The 17,954-nt window shown below is 34.8% G+C and overlaps 2 protein-coding genes across 2 annotated transcripts in view; one reads left to right on the top strand and one right to left on the bottom strand.

Annotated features, from left to right (window-relative positions):
• Positions 1 to 1,147: 1,147 nt before the first annotated feature.
• On the bottom strand, positions 1,148 to 3,566 carry Pfdn2 (prefoldin 2). Its single transcript, XM_069841729.1, has 3 exons — positions 3,232 to 3,566; positions 3,010 to 3,133; positions 1,148 to 2,426 (listed from the first exon to the last, which is right to left on the bottom strand). Exons 1-3 carry the CDS (start codon positions 3,369 to 3,371, stop codon positions 2,253 to 2,255), a joined length of 438 nt encoding a protein of 145 aa, XP_069697830.1. The 5' UTR covers positions 3,372 to 3,566; the 3' UTR covers positions 1,148 to 2,252.
• Positions 3,567 to 3,633: 67 nt separating this feature from the next.
• LOC138710674 (uncharacterized) overlaps positions 3,634 to 17,954 on the top strand; it is a 62,929-nt gene continuing 48,608 nt past the window's right edge. The window contains exons 1-3 of the mRNA XM_069841728.1: positions 3,634 to 4,054; positions 8,908 to 9,129; positions 16,846 to 17,634. Of these exons, the coding sequence (XP_069697829.1) occupies positions 3,983 to 4,054; positions 8,908 to 9,129; positions 16,846 to 17,634 (1,083 nt within the window). The 5' untranslated portion in view covers positions 3,634 to 3,982. The remainder of the gene's footprint in view (positions 4,055 to 8,907; positions 9,130 to 16,845; positions 17,635 to 17,954) is intronic.

Below are 17,954 nucleotides of genomic sequence, written 5' to 3'. Positions count from 1 at the left end.
ACATCGTCTATATATGAGGTGTCCAGAAGGTTTCCATATGTTCTAGATTTTTCGGGAACATACCAGAATCGAGATCTGCATCTCAGCATTCCAAAATAATTCTCAGAACGCATAAATGTCTTGGTTTTCAGCAAACGAAAAGAAAAAAAAAAAAATAGTGTTTCTTTTCACAGGATTCTATTCATTCTATTAATGGCAAGACAACTCAAAGGGATTAAAAATGAAGAACTTGACAAGTACATACAGCATTGGATTTAAGTCCATGATTCAACTTAGGTTCATATTGAATGAGACATCGGTTTCTTTGAATGTCGGGGGACAAAGCATTTTGCTTAGTAGGTACTGTTATTGTTGTCGGTATTAATCTTTATTTCTTGCATCACAGTTTGATATTTTAAGTTCGTATTCTATACCAATATTGCCTTCCATTAAATTCTTTGCTAATTTTAGACTCACTGTTCACAACAGTGCTAAGAAGAAAATTACGTTTCTTTTTAGAAAACTCTGATCAGACTACCAAATATAATTACCGGATACGCAAGAATGAAAAATGTTGAAAAATACTGACGATATATAAAAATTTATGAGGCGGAAATTTATTTTGTATTATATGCTACAGATAAATGTTTATAAATATTAGTCAACAATATTTTGATTGAAAATTTGTTAACTTTTCCTACACGCAACAATGACAAACATTTTCCATTATGCACATTTTAAAGATGTGTCTCAGATTTTCACTCTTTAAATATGACAACTCTAGGTGTCTCTAAACTTCAAGTGCATGGTAATCAAGGGATGGTTAAGATATGGATAGCTGTCTCTCAATATGATAATACGTGACCTTTCACAATGAAGGAAACTAAAACAATAAAATATGGGTACGATTGTAAGAATTCCATAAATCAGAACGCAAAGGACACTAATCCCTTTCTACAGATCATCTAATCTTGTTGATGTTTACATGATGCAGTCGTTCAAAGGACATGCTAGGTCAATATACTGCCAATTACGTGCGAAACCTGTAAGTAGAGTAAGGACAGAGTTTAAGTTGTGTTGGTTTAAGTTATCTATCATCTGTCAAGATATTTGCACCAATTTCTCTAACACTGTATACTGGAAAAAGAAACACGTTTTAGAACAGTAATATGAGGCCAAGATTTAATAGTAGAAATTTACTAAATTCACAAAAATACAATGACAGATTGCTTTCACACTCTTAATAAAATAAAAAACTGTAAAGGGAGATAATTTTTCCCATTTCAGTATGGTAACACTTAACTGTTGTAGTTAAGTAAACATAAAAAAGTTTCGTTTCAAGTAATATAAGCAATTTATATAAATTCCACATAACAGTTTCAACATTACTTTTGATAAGGCTTGAAAGTTAAAAGGGCTGATGTATGAAAAGTTAATACGGTAATTTAATTGATCTAATTTTGAGAAGGAAGGATAAGATTTTCGTACACATTGTGTAATTTATATAAATACTAAATTATTTCGAGAAAGAATAATCTGCTGAGATTTAAGATAAGACTAGAGACATAAAGTTTGCTTTTAAATATAACGAAAATAACTACTGGTAAATGTAGGTCAGAACAGTAATAAAATTATACATCTATTACCCGGTTACATTTTGCTTTATTTTACGTACACGTGAGCACTACTTGATTTGGTTCCTTATTTTCAATATTTCTTCAAAACCTAATTTTCATCTAGTTAAATAAAAAAATGACAATGGAATACCTTTCTCCTTAGGAACTGTGCTGTTTGTGAAAAAAAGTGCCAACAAAATGAAAATGTAAACATTTACAAGCAGTAATATGTCAATAACCATGTAAGTCTATAAAAAGCTTAGAATCTCACTTTTAAATTTCCTCTTTTAAAGTATCTTGAGCAGATCCCATTTTTAAATTCCTGACGCTCTATTCGCCTGATGACTGTCAAAATTCAAGCAGCATAATCTTATTTTGACATAGAAGTTTAAGACTTAGCTAAACTGAACATCTACAGTCTTCTGACAAAATCATGAGCTAGCTAGTGAAGATATTTAACTTTTCATTAGTAATAAACATCTGCTTAAATAGGCAACTTATTACTGCATCATCACATAAATTGTCAGTTTTCTCCTAACACACTTGAAAGTTCACACAGCTTGTAAATTGTATCACAACACGATAAAGCCCAGTGTGGTGTAAAAAAAAATTGTCCCATCCCCTGAGGCTTGTACTGTGAAGGTTCACATGAGAGAACTACATCGGATTAACCACCAGAACGTTGCCTGTGCGCGGTTTCTTGTCACCTTCAGCTTCAGACGAGTGTTCGTCCTGTCCGCGAATTTTAATATTATATTTATCTTTGTATTCATTAACTTCTTGGCCTTTCTTGCTTAACTGTTCTGTTAAGCTTTCAATGAACTTGGCAAGCTGAAAAACAAGAAAATAATTAATTTCGTAATTTCATCACAGATAATAAAAATAACATTGCAGTAACCTCAGTGAAAGTGTTATGTATTACATCCCATTCTGAAGTTATGTGTATGTATATAGGTGGCTTGAAACACGAAGTTCTTATAAAGTATTTAATTTCTTAATTGATTACTACATTCATATGTTAACTTGATGAGACAATTCCCTTGATTAGGAAGTTTATAAGTCATAAAAGAAAGCGCTTGTAATTAAATATCAGTATAATATGAAAGAAGTCTATCAGTAGCTATATGAACGAAATCTACAGTAAGCTATTTCATTTTATACAAACATATATTCGGTTGTATTACTGTAATAAATGTTAGACAAAGCACAATAAATTTTGTAGACCTACAAATTACTGCTAATTGTTACTATGCTATCGGTAATTACACCTTACAAAACAAATCCGTAAGGCGGCTACGCTATTTATCTTGGATCCCCTTTACCTCTACTAGGATCAACACACAAATATTATAAATAATAATCACTTACCAGGAAAGCTTGTTCAATGTGGGTTACCATAAACAGCAATTCTTACCTGATCTCGATTTGAAATAAGAACAGGTAATACTTCTTTTACGGTTCTCTCGCACAAAACACCGCCAACCATTTTGAAACATTTTCTATTCCCATCCACTTCTTTTAAAGTATCGATGACAATTCTAGAAGTAATATGATGTAATTAAGAGTTTGAAAATACATTTGGTCAAGTAATACTGATGTATGCCCAATAAGGTTAGGTCTAGAAAACTTAACTTACTTGTGTTCATGGAGTTCTAATTCCATTTCTGATAATTTATTAGCCATATGCCGTTGTTCGCCTCGTAACGCTTGGAAGCCATTGAAAATTTCTTCGTTTGTCTTGCCTTTTGCCTTAGATTTCTTGCTGTCGGTTGCCATGTTCAAGTATTTCTTTTACAATTTTCTAACTCTTGTGCTCTCAATCTTTTTTCTCACGAGTATCGACGTATCCTTACACATCGATATCACTTTTCGACCACGGAACCATTCCATTAGATCACAGTTCTGCTCTACTGATTTCTACTCTTCACCAAAGGTCTTTCGATTTCGAGAGTAGGTTCCTTCCTCGTAGGTTTTGATCACCGCCGTCTGAATTGCAATATTATGTCAAGACCGTAAGCAACGGTCAAGACGGTCCAGACGGTGGTGGTTTTGATATAGATAACCCTGACCCCCGGTGGATAATTTTGCCACTATATTTGAAAAGTGTGGAAAAGTTCGAAAAGTTTGAGGCTGGTGTTCTTCCGTTTTGTCAATTTAAAATTTTAGGATTTTAATTACTTCCGCTGTGTTTATTGCATGGGCAATTTCGATGTTTTCTAAAAGTTTAAAACAGCAGATGGATCTTATTCACAATGTTTAAGTAATATCACATCGATACGTTGGGAGATGTCTTGCAGTCAGCTTTAACAGAATAGAGATGAAAATGAATTAAACTAGCAAATAGGCCTAAGTAGGGCCTATGTAATTTCAGGAAAAAAGTAACGAAAATGGAGAAAAAACAAGATCTTTTAAAGCGAATAAAATGTGGAGACCTAAGGAGCGTGTTAAGTGATTTGCAGGTATGCTATAGTGTTTATTTATCTATTTCATCCACTGAACAATATAATTAGAGTAGAGAATAGTGACAGTAACAATAGTAATACATGGGGTATAATAGTAATTTAAACTTAAATAACTTAGTTATAACACAACACAATAATTGATGAGCTAATAGGTCTACGTCAAGTCAGCACTGCTAACGAAATTGGAGGGTGAATTAATAATGGTATGAAATAATTTAAGAAAGGAGACCAAAACTACGATATAGGCTACAGACCAGTTGAAGACCTATTTATTAGCAAAATAATAATGGAATTTTTTTAAAGTTGGCGGTATTTACTCCCTGAAGAGTTTGGTTCTATCCTGAATGGTGTCAATATTGCTCAGTTTATTATAGGAGGATCAGATTCTAAAAAGTGGAGAGTACCGGTACTTATAATATGTTCTAGCATAGTTTATATTAAATGTTTTACTGGTCCTTCAGTTCTTCCTTGTTACATGACGCATATAATACTACAGTATTCAAGTTTTGATCTAACTAATGAAAAAAATATAATTTTTAAACTAAGCTTATCTTGAGAAGAAAATTTTGTGCTAGGTAAAATCTAAAGATAAATCTTAGAAATTTAAGAGACTGAGACACAAGTTCAAGTATAAGTCTGGAAAAATTCATGTGAATCGTATGCCAAAATCTTTTACCTTGTCAGTCATTTTCAATAATTCCCCATCCATTAGGTATCTGCAAGGAAAGGAAGTTTTTTTCCTACTATAGCCTATATCGTATCATGACATTTAAGTTGAAACACTATTTTCCAGTGACCACTTGTATAACTCGTCTAGATCTCTCTGAAGAAAGAGACAGTCATTAGGTGTAGAATAAGATTTAATAATTTCGGCATCATCAGCATGCATTAAACATAGTGAATTTGATATTGAGCTTGGTAGGTCATTTATAAATATTACAAATAAAAGTGGACCCAGATTTGATTCTTGAGGGACCCCTGGTGTTGTAAATTCTTCAGATCGACTTTTGTTGAAGGTGACAAACTGTTTGTGGTTCATTAGATCTCTTATAAATCTATTTAGAAGTTAATTACTAATCCCATATTTGGCAAGCTTCTTTAACAGTATACAGTGATAAAAAGTAGGCTATTAAATGCTTTGGTGAAACGAGCGTTGAGGGACTTCCGCCGATTTTGGAATAGACACTGACGCATTTGAACTGCCAACATAGAAAACAAAAAATTACACTCAATCGCTTTCACCTTCATCTTGACGGGATAATAAAAGCCTAAACTAACCTGTTGGTGTCTATTCCAAAATCGGCAGAAGTCCCTCAACGCTCGTTTAACCAATGTTTTTTTGAAGTCTGTATAGATTACATTAACTAGATTACCTATGTCCATATTTTTAGTGACATACGTAGCTAATGACAAAACCATACTAAATTTGATGACGTTGATCTACCAGTAACAAAACCATGCTGTTTGTGATCAATAATATTTTTGACTGAGAAATAAATGTAGCCTACATAATTTTATATAAAATACGTTCAAAAAGTTTTGAGAGATGGACAATGCTGAATTCTTATATAGGTGTATAATTTAACCAATTCTTTTACCTTTATCTCCACTCTTATGAATTGGACAAAATTTTATATCTATCAGGAAAAATTCCAGTCTTGAGAGATAAGTTGTAAATATGCAATAAGGGTTTGATGAGACTTTACACCCCTTTACAATATGTGGTGGGATTTCGTCTGGCCATACTGATTTCTTCGATTTAAGTTTCTTAATTGCACTAATTATATCGTGGGGTTTCTGCGAAAACCCTGTAACTCCAATTTTGCTGAAAATGGAGTTATTGTTATCTGAATACGTAAAATGTTATGCTCCATCATCTGGGAAAACCCACTTACTCCTGTGAGGTATAGTTTTTCTCAAGTATATTTCAGGCATCCTTTTGAACTTAAGTCAAGAGCTACAACTCCAAAATTTCAACTCCGTTTTTCTCAAAACTTAGAAAAATAGATATCTTCTGCGCTAATAGCATCAATTGGGCACACTCCCATACAAGGGCAGTGGCATTTCTCTAAGGTTAAAGCCCAGTTTAGATATGTGTATATTAGTCGAAAATTAAGGGTTAGAAAATATAGAGAATAGGACGCATGTTTGTATGACATTTTTTTCGATTAACACACACACCTAAACTGGGCTCTAACTTTAGAGAAATGCCGCTGCGCCTGTATGGAAGGACGCCCCATTAATGTTAATACAATCAAAATGTTCCCTAGACTCATGTGCAATGGTAACTTCAGAAGTGATACTACTAGACATGTATACACTTCGAAAGTAATCCTTAAAAATTTAGTTTTCTATAATTATATTCATATTGTTCTATTTCGGGGCATATATAGAATTTTCATACAAAATATTGTAGCCACAAAGAGGATGAAACTTGTGAAGAAAATCACGTGAAAGGCAGGATGTACATCCATTAAAAGTGTTATAATTGGGAGTTATAAAACTCTGTAAACTTCAGTTTCTAATTGTTCATAAGAAGTGTCTCAAGTATAGGGTTAGCATGTTTGTAACAAAAAGTTTCAGTTATAAAACAGTTATATTACCGGTTGTTCTGTATAGTTGTGAAACTTGGACTCTCACTCTGAGAGAGGAATATAGGTTAAGGGTGTTTGAGAATAAGGTGCTTAGGAAAATATTTGGGGCTAAGAGGGATGAAGTTACAGGAGAATGGAGAAAGTTACACAACACAGAACTGCACGCATTGTATTCTTCACCTGACATAATTAGGAACATTAAATCCAGACGTTTGAGATGGGCAGGGCATGTAGCACGTATGGGCGAATCCAGAAATGCATATAGAGTGTTAGTTGGGAGATCGGAGGGAAAAAGACCTTTGGGGAGGCCAAGACGTAGATGGGAGGATAATATTAAAATGGATTTGAGGGAGGTGGGATATGATGATAGAGACTGGATTAATCTTGCTCAGGATAGGGACCGATGGCGGGCTTATGTGAGGGCGGCAATGAACCTTCGGGTTCCTTAAAAGCCATTTGTAAGTAAATAAGTAAGTGTTCAAAATTGTTTAAAACAATATCTGTTGATTAAAACATGTTTTAAACAACGTTTAAGTCCATATGATGATATTGTTAATTTTTAATCCAACAGAATTCTCTGTTATGTTTATTATTTATTTCTCCATTAATAATGAACTTTTTTTATTAATAAGGAATTTTTGTAGGATATACAGAGCAAACAATTTGAATGCTTTTATAAAATAGTATCTTTTTATTTATTTCAATATGAAAAACTGAGCTGTAAAATAAAAGTTGAAAAGTGCACCACAGAGTATTAGTTTTTTCTGTTGTACCACTGAGCCGTTAAACCATTAAACACCATGAAATGTTATTGCACGAACAAACACATGCAAGTTCGACAGCTTTCTCTATACTATAAGTAATCCTTCGATCATGATCACTTGCTTACTAATTAATTCTCAATAGTGACATCATAAGAAAGCAGAAATCTGAATATTCAATTTGATTGAAAATATGTCTTTCTGTTTCTGTTGTGTGGTCCAGGTAATACATAGTAAGCTTAAATCCAAAGTAACTGGTATTTTAATATTTAAGGAAGTGAAATTCTGATGGTAAGGATCCTCCATTAAAAAAATATTTATTTAAAGTAGTGGGAAGAGGTGTACAATTGGCTTGTGCCCCTGTGGAATAATCTCCCTTAAGCTCACAGTGAACAACAAATGGTCAAACAGTAGGAACAGATGCTCCACTGCTTTAATGAAATCAGAATTACAAGTTTGTGCCAATTCAAAACTGGACTTAAAGCTTTTATAATGTTCTAAAAATGGCTTCTCACTCATTGTTATTAGATGCTAGATCTTCAGAGAAATATAGGCCCTAAGCAATCAAACTAAGGTAAATTTGAAAATATTCTTTTTTATGAAACTCTATTAAGTTCTATAAACAATTTATATTTTTGAGTTAGTAGGATATTAATTTTATGTATAACCTTATTTAGTTTAATAAACAGCGTGATAAATTTTAAATGTCTAAAATACCGATTTCCCGAATTTTTCTTAAAAATCGGGAATTTACAATATTCGTCTGGCAACCAACTCTATGTATAAAACATGTTTTATATTTAAAAAACCTTCATGTCAACTTAATCATTTTCACCAGTTAGATTAATCAACTTGAAATATCAAGTTGTACGAAATTTCAAATATTAAAATATGGGAGAGTCTCAATGTACAAAATATAATTCCTGCTTATCCAAGGAAAAGTGCAGTTGCATCCTTTCGTTTAGTTACAGGGCATGACTGTTTGTCAAAACACTCCAACAAAATTGGAATTTTTTCTTCACCACTTTGTCCATTGTGCGGTCTTCAGAAATAAATGGATGAGAATCATATGTACAGCCCTTTCCTCTAATGGCTTTATTGCCAAGAACTTAGCATTAGTTAATGATGATAACAACATATTTAAAAAACGCACTGTTTCGTGGCTGTGTTTAAAACGGTATAAAAATGTTTAAAACAATTTTTTTGAATGAAACTTTTTCTTTTCTTTTTTTGCCAACTCTGCTCAAGTATCATTAAAACTTAAGAGGGTAAGTTCGTGAGACTCGTTGATTTCACATGGAATGACCCTATATTCACTTTACATGTTCAAACCACTTCAATCTATTTGTTAAATTTTCTTCGAAAATTTGAATTTCTCGAATTGCTTAGATTTTTATTCAGTCCCCTTTTTTATATGACTCATTTTGCACATTGTCTTGAGATAAATATTTTCCTATATTGGCACGAATGTATTGCTTTAACAATGTTTTTTCAGGTGCTTTTGAAGAATGAAAATCAAGAGAAACTAGCTCTGTCTTTGCTCAGCGGAGTTGCCAACACAGTTACTAGTAATGGAAGCACTGAGCATTTAAAACCTGGGGATGTGTTTCAGCTTTGTTACATGTGCTGCACTGCAATAGAAGTAGAAAGTCTCACTACTGACAAATACAAGTTCTTGTGCAGTGTGTATCATGTAGTCAAATACATTATAAATGAGGTAATGGCATTCTAGTATAATTTTGAAAAACAAATTATTAATCCATGGTACTGGGTATTTAAATTGGAGATTTTACATAGTTATACCTGTGAACCATCCACAACATCCACATCACAGGCTCAAAAGAAAAATATATTCTGACTTGAGGATAAACAATTAAATCATAGGCTTATATAATGCAACCATAGTTTTCGTCATTATTCTGTCAAATGTTGGCCTATTAAGACTTGATTCTTCCAGAATCCATTCTTATAACATGATAGTTCCAATTTTGCAAATACTGAGTTAAGAAAGTTACAATAATTAGAGTTGTTTGAAAAATATTGGAGTGCAAGAGGTCAAATGACTTTGTCAAACGCCTGGCATTAGAAAACAACAATAACATATTTAGAGTTGTATAGTTTTTTATAGCATCCCATTATCAGGTGTCGTGATCTTTATTTGCTTTTTGTATATGCGTAACTATAATATACACACATCAAAATTGTCTAAGGAACACAGTATTTCTCTCTCAATGAAAAATCATAGGTCTGTTTGGTATATATGTATTATATACATGTAACTAACCATATATACATATCATTACATAACTTAGTAACAATTTTGAGCATTTTTTTTTTCAGAATAAATAACACAATGAGAATTGTAAAGAAACAGTCATAGAATTGTGAAGTTCATAAAATCTTATCACTCTCAATTGTCAGTGCTTTCCTGGCATCAGTAAATGGTAGCACCTCTTGTGTTAAGTACAGCTCGGCACCTCCTTGACATTGACGAAATAAGATGGGAAATCTCATCTTAAAGAATGTTCTCCCAGTGATGTCTAAGCTGAGCGTACAGCTGATCCAGACACTGGATGTTGTCTAGCTTCTCCGAAACTTTTCTTTGAAGGCAATCCCAAAGGTGGTCTATGGGATTTAGATGAGGAGATTGTGCAGGCCACTGTAGCACTTGAATATTGTGTGTTTGAAACCATTGACACACCACTCCTGCAACATGTGCTCTGGCATTATCATGCATGTAGAGGAATTCAGGCCCATACTCTTCAGCGATCGGCAGCACCAAAGGTTACAAAATGTTTTGAATATAAACATTTGCTCACTGTGTTACTCTTACAAGAACGAGGTCCATCTTTCTATTGGTCATTATTCCAGACCATGATAGAAGCTCCTTGACATTTGTGGATCTCCTGTACGTTCCTAAGCCTTTCTGCGTCACCTGGTGGCCTCCATATGAGCACTCTAGAGTCTGGGTGCAAACCAAAGCGTGATTCATCTGTAAAGAGGACCTGTCCCCATTGATCCACTGTCCAGTTTTGATGTTGGCACCACAAAACACGACATGCTCGATTTCCATGACGAATAGCTGGATACCTTAAAGGTTGACAGGCATGAAGGCCTCTTTCATGCAGTCTATTTCTGACAGTTTGAGTTGAAACAATTACGTTACTTACATTTTGCAAGGTACTTCTTAACATTATGGCAGTTGAAGTTCTTTCTCTCAAGGCTCTAAGGTACAGAAATCTGTCTTGTCCTGCAGTGGTAACCCTTGGCCTTCCTTGGTGCCTTTCTTCTGGACTGCCAAATTGTTCATAACGACTCCACATTCTTGAAATTACACTTCTTCCTGTATTTAGAGCCCTTGCAGCATCAGCCTGTTTTCCGTCACTTTCAATTATGCCAATCGCCTTAAACATTTCATCATGGTTTAAATGACGACGTTCTTCCATCATTAAAACTATTCTTAACTGTTTATTACGACTTTACACGGTTTTTAGTTACATAATATGTCTCCTGTTAAAACACACTAATTTAATTATTTCCAATGTAACAATACAAAATAACATCGTTGGTTACTATGAGTTACTATGGTAACCTAGTAGAATGACAAATGACTAGTTTCTTTAATATCACTTCCATACAGTTTTGTAACTTGGCCAATTTTCTTAATATTTCTAATTTTTTAGTTGTTTCTTAGACAATTTTGTTGTGTGTATTTTATATATAATTAAATTATTTTCGATAAAAAAAAAAGAAACTATCATAAGTTACCAGCCTATTTATTCGATCTATTACATCAGTTGTTTCTTATATTTTAACTTCTTCCAATCTTTGAAAAATATTGGAGTACAAGAGGTAAAATGACTTTATTGTCAAATGCCTGGCATTAGAAAATAACTACTTCTTTTTACTTTAATCAGCTGACAACATATAAACGACAATGGTATTAAGAAAGTGAACATTTTTCCAAAGTGCAAATTAATAGAAATTACAGTAAAATCCCATTACAATGCCAAGCGAGGGGATATGCTTTACACCTGCAATGTAACCTACTTATGGTACAATGAAACTTTTCCTCAATGAGTTTAAAAAAACATTAATTATTCTTATGAACTACACTTATCACTGTATTGTAATACATTTACTGTATAGTACTTAAATTTTGCTTCGGTCAGTGATGTATATCAATTCACCTGTCATTAGCTTAAATAAATAAATATAAATATTGTTTAATGGTGGCAAGTTATAATAGATGTGCTTGTTCACTGACGTTTCTTCACTTATATATTTTCTAGATCCTTGTTAAGTTTTAGACCTGGCATGAAAACACTTGGTTCATCAATATCATTCTCACATTTAGAGAGGCTTATTTCACTTGCACATTTGCAATTTTTTTTTCTATGGTATGTCTTTCTCTTAGTGCTTGCAGCTATAGTTACCACTTAACTGATATTATGCTGTAAATTAAAACCTCTGAAGTGAGTACACCTACTATGCATATCTGGTCACTCAGTGGGTAATGCCACAATAATGCTTTTTTCATTGAATTATCTGTGTGTTAAACCAATTACCAGTAAGTAAACAGGTAACTCTTCACGGCATCAGACACAGTGAAGAGGTTAAGAACTCAAAAAGACACAGAGTTTTAAACCTAGACCACCTCAGCTGCTCTTACAAGTAAAAAAGAACCAACATTAGCATTGCAAGGAAGCTGTGTGCAGGAATCAAGTTATAAAGATGAGGAGCTCCGTGTATTATTGCTAGCATCCAGATAGTCGAAACATTTTTGAACACACAGCTCGAATTTCGTCTTGTTGGAGCAACATGCGGCAGAATGAATATAATTATTTACCCATAAACACTATCTTATACTGACTTACATTGATTGGAGTCCACGCCTGTGGAGTAACGATTAGCACATCTGGCTGAGAAACCAGATGGCCCAGGTTCGATTCCCGGTCGAGGCAAGTTACCTGGTTGAGGTTTTTCTGGGGTTTTCCCTCAATCCAATATGAGCAAATGCTGGGTAACTTTCGGTGCTAGACCCCGGACTCATTTCACCGGCATTATCATCTTCATCTCATTCAGACACTAAATAACGTAAGATGTTGGTAAAGCATCGTAAAATAACCTACTAAAATAAAAAATACATTGATTGGAATGGCAAGTACAAATACACGAATAATACTTGCAGTAAGCTGTAGTATCGAAGAGTTACAAAGTTTTCTAATGCCAAGCTGACAATAAAGACATTTGACCTCTTGCACTCCAATATTTCTCAAAGATATTGTAAGATGTTTAGTTGATTCAGTACCATTAAAGTAGTCCCCGCCTAGAGATCCGATTGGGGGACTATTTTACCTCCGGTTGTTTAAATGGCAAGCTGTAGCCGATTTAAGTGAACACCATATTTTAACGCTTTGATGGCTACTTCATCCACACACAACCCCCAGAATGTCTGGAAGACTGCACCTGCTGTTGGTCGATGGGTCCACTGGACCTAGTTGGGAGATCTTGTTGATCACCAGCTTTCCCTCCTTAAGTCACTGGAGGACGATTTTAGTGCCATAGCAGGTCAGCACTAGGAACAGAAAAGTAGAAAGGGTAGGAAGGAAAGGGAAATAAACCTCTAGGCCTCGAATGCTCTAATACGATCAGGAGTCGAATAAAGTAAGAGTTCAGTCAGAGGACTAGGTAAAGAGAGAATTAGGTATTGAATAGAGGAAAATTATCCCAAATTCAGTCATTAACTCATCAAGCTGACCAGTGCTAATTGATAAGTAGCCCCTCCATTTAGTTCAGCTTGTAAAATTATGCTTACTAACAGCTGCACCACAGGAAGGTAGGGATGGGACATTAGGTATTTGTCCATGTTGGTTCCTTAAAGCCTTCAATGGGAAGAATTAATGGCTCTCCCCCCTGTATTTGACAGATACCCTTTTGCAGCCACATAATACAATATGTTGCTGTAGAACCAACTGCTGGTGTCTGCAGATAAATAATGGGATTTGCTTCCCATGTAACATGTGTAAAATACAAAGAATAATAGATGTTGGAAAATAAAACTAGATTGTGAACTCAGAAAAATATAGGTACCATTACTAAATATATCAATTTTTTAAATATTGGGGAGGGGTACATGATTGCACCCATGGTGTATCAGATTTCATAGTATACTGAGCTGTGATGGAAAGGGATTTTTACTGTATTTTTGATTTGTAAAGGAATTTAGATTTCAATATAATTACACAGGCTACAAAATTAAAGGTCATAAAAACTTTTATCAAAATTTATGCTACATTTATAATTTCTTGGGGTGCTGAATCCAAAACTGCGCTCAGATTTTCTCTATCATGTACCATTTTTTTCGCAACATGCATTGGCACTTTCAGCAAAGTGAATGTAATTTTATTGAATTTGATATGGAAAAGTGATGAAGTTGTTGTTGTTGTTTTCTAATGTCAGGCGTTTGACAATAAAGTCATTTGACCTCTTGCACTCCAATATTTTTCAAAGATATTATCATGACCAGCCACTGAAGCACAGATTTGGCGTTAAATGGCAAGTTGTAGCCGATTTAAGTGAACACCATATTTTAACATTTTGGTGGCTACTTCATTCACACACAACCCCCAGAATGTCTGGAGGACCACACCTGTTGTTGGTCGACGGGTCCATTGGACCTAGCTGGGAGATCTTGATCATCAGCTTTCCCTCCTTAAGCCACTGGAGGACGATTTTAGTGCCATAACAGGTCAGCACTAGGAACAGAAAAGTAGAAAGAGAAGGAAGGAAAGGGAAATGAACCCCTAGGCCTCGAATGCTCTAATGCTGTCGGGGTCGAAGAAAGTAAGAGTTCAGTCAGAGGACTGGATAGGAAAGGGTAAAGAGGGAATTAGGTATTGGATAGAGGGAAATTATACCAAATTCAGTCATTAACTCATCAAGCTGACCAGTGCTAATGGATGAGTAGCCCCTCCCTTTAGTTCAGCTTGTAAAATTATGCTTACTAACAGCTGCACCATGGGAAGGTAGGGATGGGACATTAGGTAATTGTCCAGGTTGGTTTCTTAAAGTCTTCAATGGGAAGGATTAATGGCTCTCCCCCCTGTACCCGACAGATACCCTTTTGCAGCCAAAGTGATGAAGTGAAACATGTTCTGTGGCAAATATTAAAGGTATATTTTACAAAAAGTATTAGATTGTCATAATTAGCAATTCGCATTTAGTCAAATACTTTATACTGCCTTTTTCTCTTCATGGTGAAGCTGTGTTTATTGCCTTTCCTCTTGTGTGAGGTTCAAGAGATGTTCTTGTGGCCAATGTTTTTGTTCCCAATGACTGCTTCTTGCTCTGCAGTCCCATTCATAGAGAAAATATAGAAACTTAGTATACCCAGTGTGCTGATCAACAAGCATGCACAACTCTCTCTGATCTTCACAGATCATTCAGTTATGATCTTTACATTTTATCTTAGGAAGAACCAGTTTAAGATTCTCATTGTACTGAAAGACCAACATGTAACGAAGCATACTTTTCTCATTGTGTGAAAGAACTGACCACTGTCTTCAAACTTCTTTTGGAAGGAGTCGATAAGTCTCCATTCATCCACTTCGTAGTGAACACTAAACTTTTGTATCAAACCAGGAATATCATTACAGTATATTGAGGTACGAGAGTAATTTGAAAGTTCTCGGAATGAAATAAAAAATAACATACCTCATTTTTTTATTTTTATTTTTCAATGTAGTCTCCCTGTACACTACTGCACTTGGTCCATCGATGTTCCAATCAATACCTTTATTCCATCTCGAAAATTAGATTCCTTCAGGCCTGCAAAACACTTGTCAACTCCGACTATCAAATCTTTGTTTGAAGAGAATCTCCGTCCACCAAGGAAAATTTTGAGCTTCGGGAAGAGATGGAAGTCTGATGGAACCATATCAGGCGAATAAGGTGGATGTGGCAACAATTCGTACCTCAGTTCGTGTATTTTTGTCATGAGTGCGGGCACACATTGTCTTGATGGAACGGGACTTTCTTCCTTACTAAACCTGGCCTTTTTTCGCGTATCTTTTGCTGTAGTTGGTCCAGGAGGTTAGTATAGTATTGTGCCATAATTGTTTGACCAGTGGGAAGATAATCTATCAACAGAATCCCTTTAACATCCCAGAAAACTGATGCCATGACCTTTCTGGCCGACCGTATTGCCTTTGCTTTCCTTGGTGATTGAGAATCAACATGTTTCCACTGCTTTGACTCTTGTTTTGTCTCTGGGATATAGCAGTGGAGCCATGTCTCATCTGTGGTCACAAACCGGCGCAAAAAATCTTGTTGGTTTTTCTGAAAATGGGTGAAACATTGCCCAGACATTTGTACCCTGATACGTTTTTGATCCTGTGTTAACAGTTGCGGCACCCTCTAGCAGATAATTTTTTCATACCCAATTCCTCATTTGAAATGTAATATGCCCATTCAGATGATATCTCTACAGCTTCAGCAATTTCTCACACTTTCAGTCAGCGGTCCTCCAAGACCATTTTGTGCACTTTTGCAATAATTTCTGGGGTAGTGACACATCTTGGCTGACCATTATGCGGATTATCTTCTAAGCTCTTCCAATCAAATTTAAATTCGTTGGTCCACTTGGCAAGAGTTGAGTATGAAGGAGCAATGTCCTCCAGTGTATTCTAAAAATCGGCATGAATTTCATTTGCTTTCATACCCTTCTTCACGAAGTATTTTTTCACTGCTCGAATCTCAGTTTTTTCCACCTTCACAAATCGCTACACTGGAACAACAATAGAGAGGCGTCCACACCACAACTCTCTACCCAGAGCACTGATGCGCCATGTGTTTACTCATGAAGGATGACTAATTATTACACGAGAACCGGGTTGCACTAGTTGTGACCTCTGTTGGTGATTCAGAGAACTTTTCAAACAAGCCTTCTACCCTCTTGTGAAAAGTAGGAAGTAAATTCCTGTTCTCTACTCCTGTACCAATGAAGAAATGTTTCTGGTGTCAGCAAATTAATTTCTTTTAATTTGGAGCATAAGAGCTCAGCTTTTTCCTTGAGTAATCTGAATTTCTTATTAAATCATTGAGTTGAAACTGGTAAACTCTCAGAATTTCCACTTTCTACGTTACACAGCCTTCTAGATTATGCTTCTAATGCTAATCAACAGGTTAGTACAAAATTTTACATTAGAGACTGGGTTACAGATGCAACAAAATCACCAGTATATTAATACTATTTAAAGTATAGAATATAGTGTTGTGTAAAAATGGTGATTGCTATGCCATTTATGTAATTTCTGGCTTCAACACACAAAAATGCATAAAGAGCTAAAAAGTTTCAAAAAGTTTTTTCGTCACAGGCCTGTGTTATTTATGTGTAGTTCAATTACTATAAATATTTCTTTCTTTTCAACAGGATCTTGAATCTGCATTGAAATTGAGTAATTTTGTATGTCTGACAAGTTGTAAAGTGGATGAAGAGACGTGTAATATCTATTACAACTATTTTTACCTATTTCATCGTATAGTGATTGAGAAGAAAAATAACTACTTAGAGCACAAAGATGATTTATCATCTGCTCTTACAATTTTGAAAGAATCTGTAAATTTCCTGAAATGTTGCATTGGAAGTTATTTATTGCAAACTTTGGACAGAGCTACAAATTTTCTTTATGAAGTTAAATTGAAAAGTGACGAATGTTTGCTAGTCGTCCAGGCACAGATAGACATACTAAACTTAACATATTGCAAAGATGTGGATAAATCCAACAAGATCAGTGAAGTGCAAATATTCAAGTCATACCTGTGTCTTCTGTCTTCTATACTGAAAAATGTGTTTGGTGTAGGAAGCCAACTTCAAAGAGGAGAGTTTGTTATAAATAGGATTGCAGATTGCATTGGTATGTGGAATAAAACAGATGCAGTGAGTAGAAAATGTGTCGAATTATTAAAAAAAACTCTTGTTTTAATGCTGAAAAGACCCGGTGACTTTGCGAATGGTTTGAAAATGTGCACACAAATGTTGAACACCTTGATACTTCGATATGGAGATAATGAAATCTTGAATTGGACTTGCATAACTATTGTGAATGCAATGCTTCAATTAAGTTCATATTGGAATTCTGAAACTGCTGAAGAGTGGAATAAGCATATGACAGTTGATGTCCATTATGGTTTGTCAGTTTTCATATCACAACTTTCAGAGGTAAGTTTGAATTATGCAAAACAGATATTCCTGTTTTCTTGTTGCTGTTGTCATCACTGTCACCATCTTAATCCCAACAAGTACAGTTTGTTTGTGTAACAAAAATCCACCCCAGATTATATTACGCTACCTGAAGAGAAACTGCTTTGCGAATAATATCATCATTATCAGGCTGCCTCCATCCATGTTTTGCCCATACATATGCTTTTACATTCCCTTCGATGAGTTGCTTCTGAAACAACTTTGACCCCTCTACGAATGTGTAGAGTAACGGAAAATATATAGAGTGGAAGTGAAATAACCTTGCAGATTGAAAGGGA

Source organism: Periplaneta americana, chromosome 12 (assembly GCF_040183065.1).
Source record: "Periplaneta americana isolate PAMFEO1 chromosome 12, P.americana_PAMFEO1_priV1, whole genome shotgun sequence".
NCBI classification, from domain to species: Eukaryota; Metazoa; Arthropoda; class Insecta; order Blattodea; family Blattidae; genus Periplaneta; species Periplaneta americana.
This window is presented reverse-complemented; position numbering and strand designations above follow the sequence as displayed.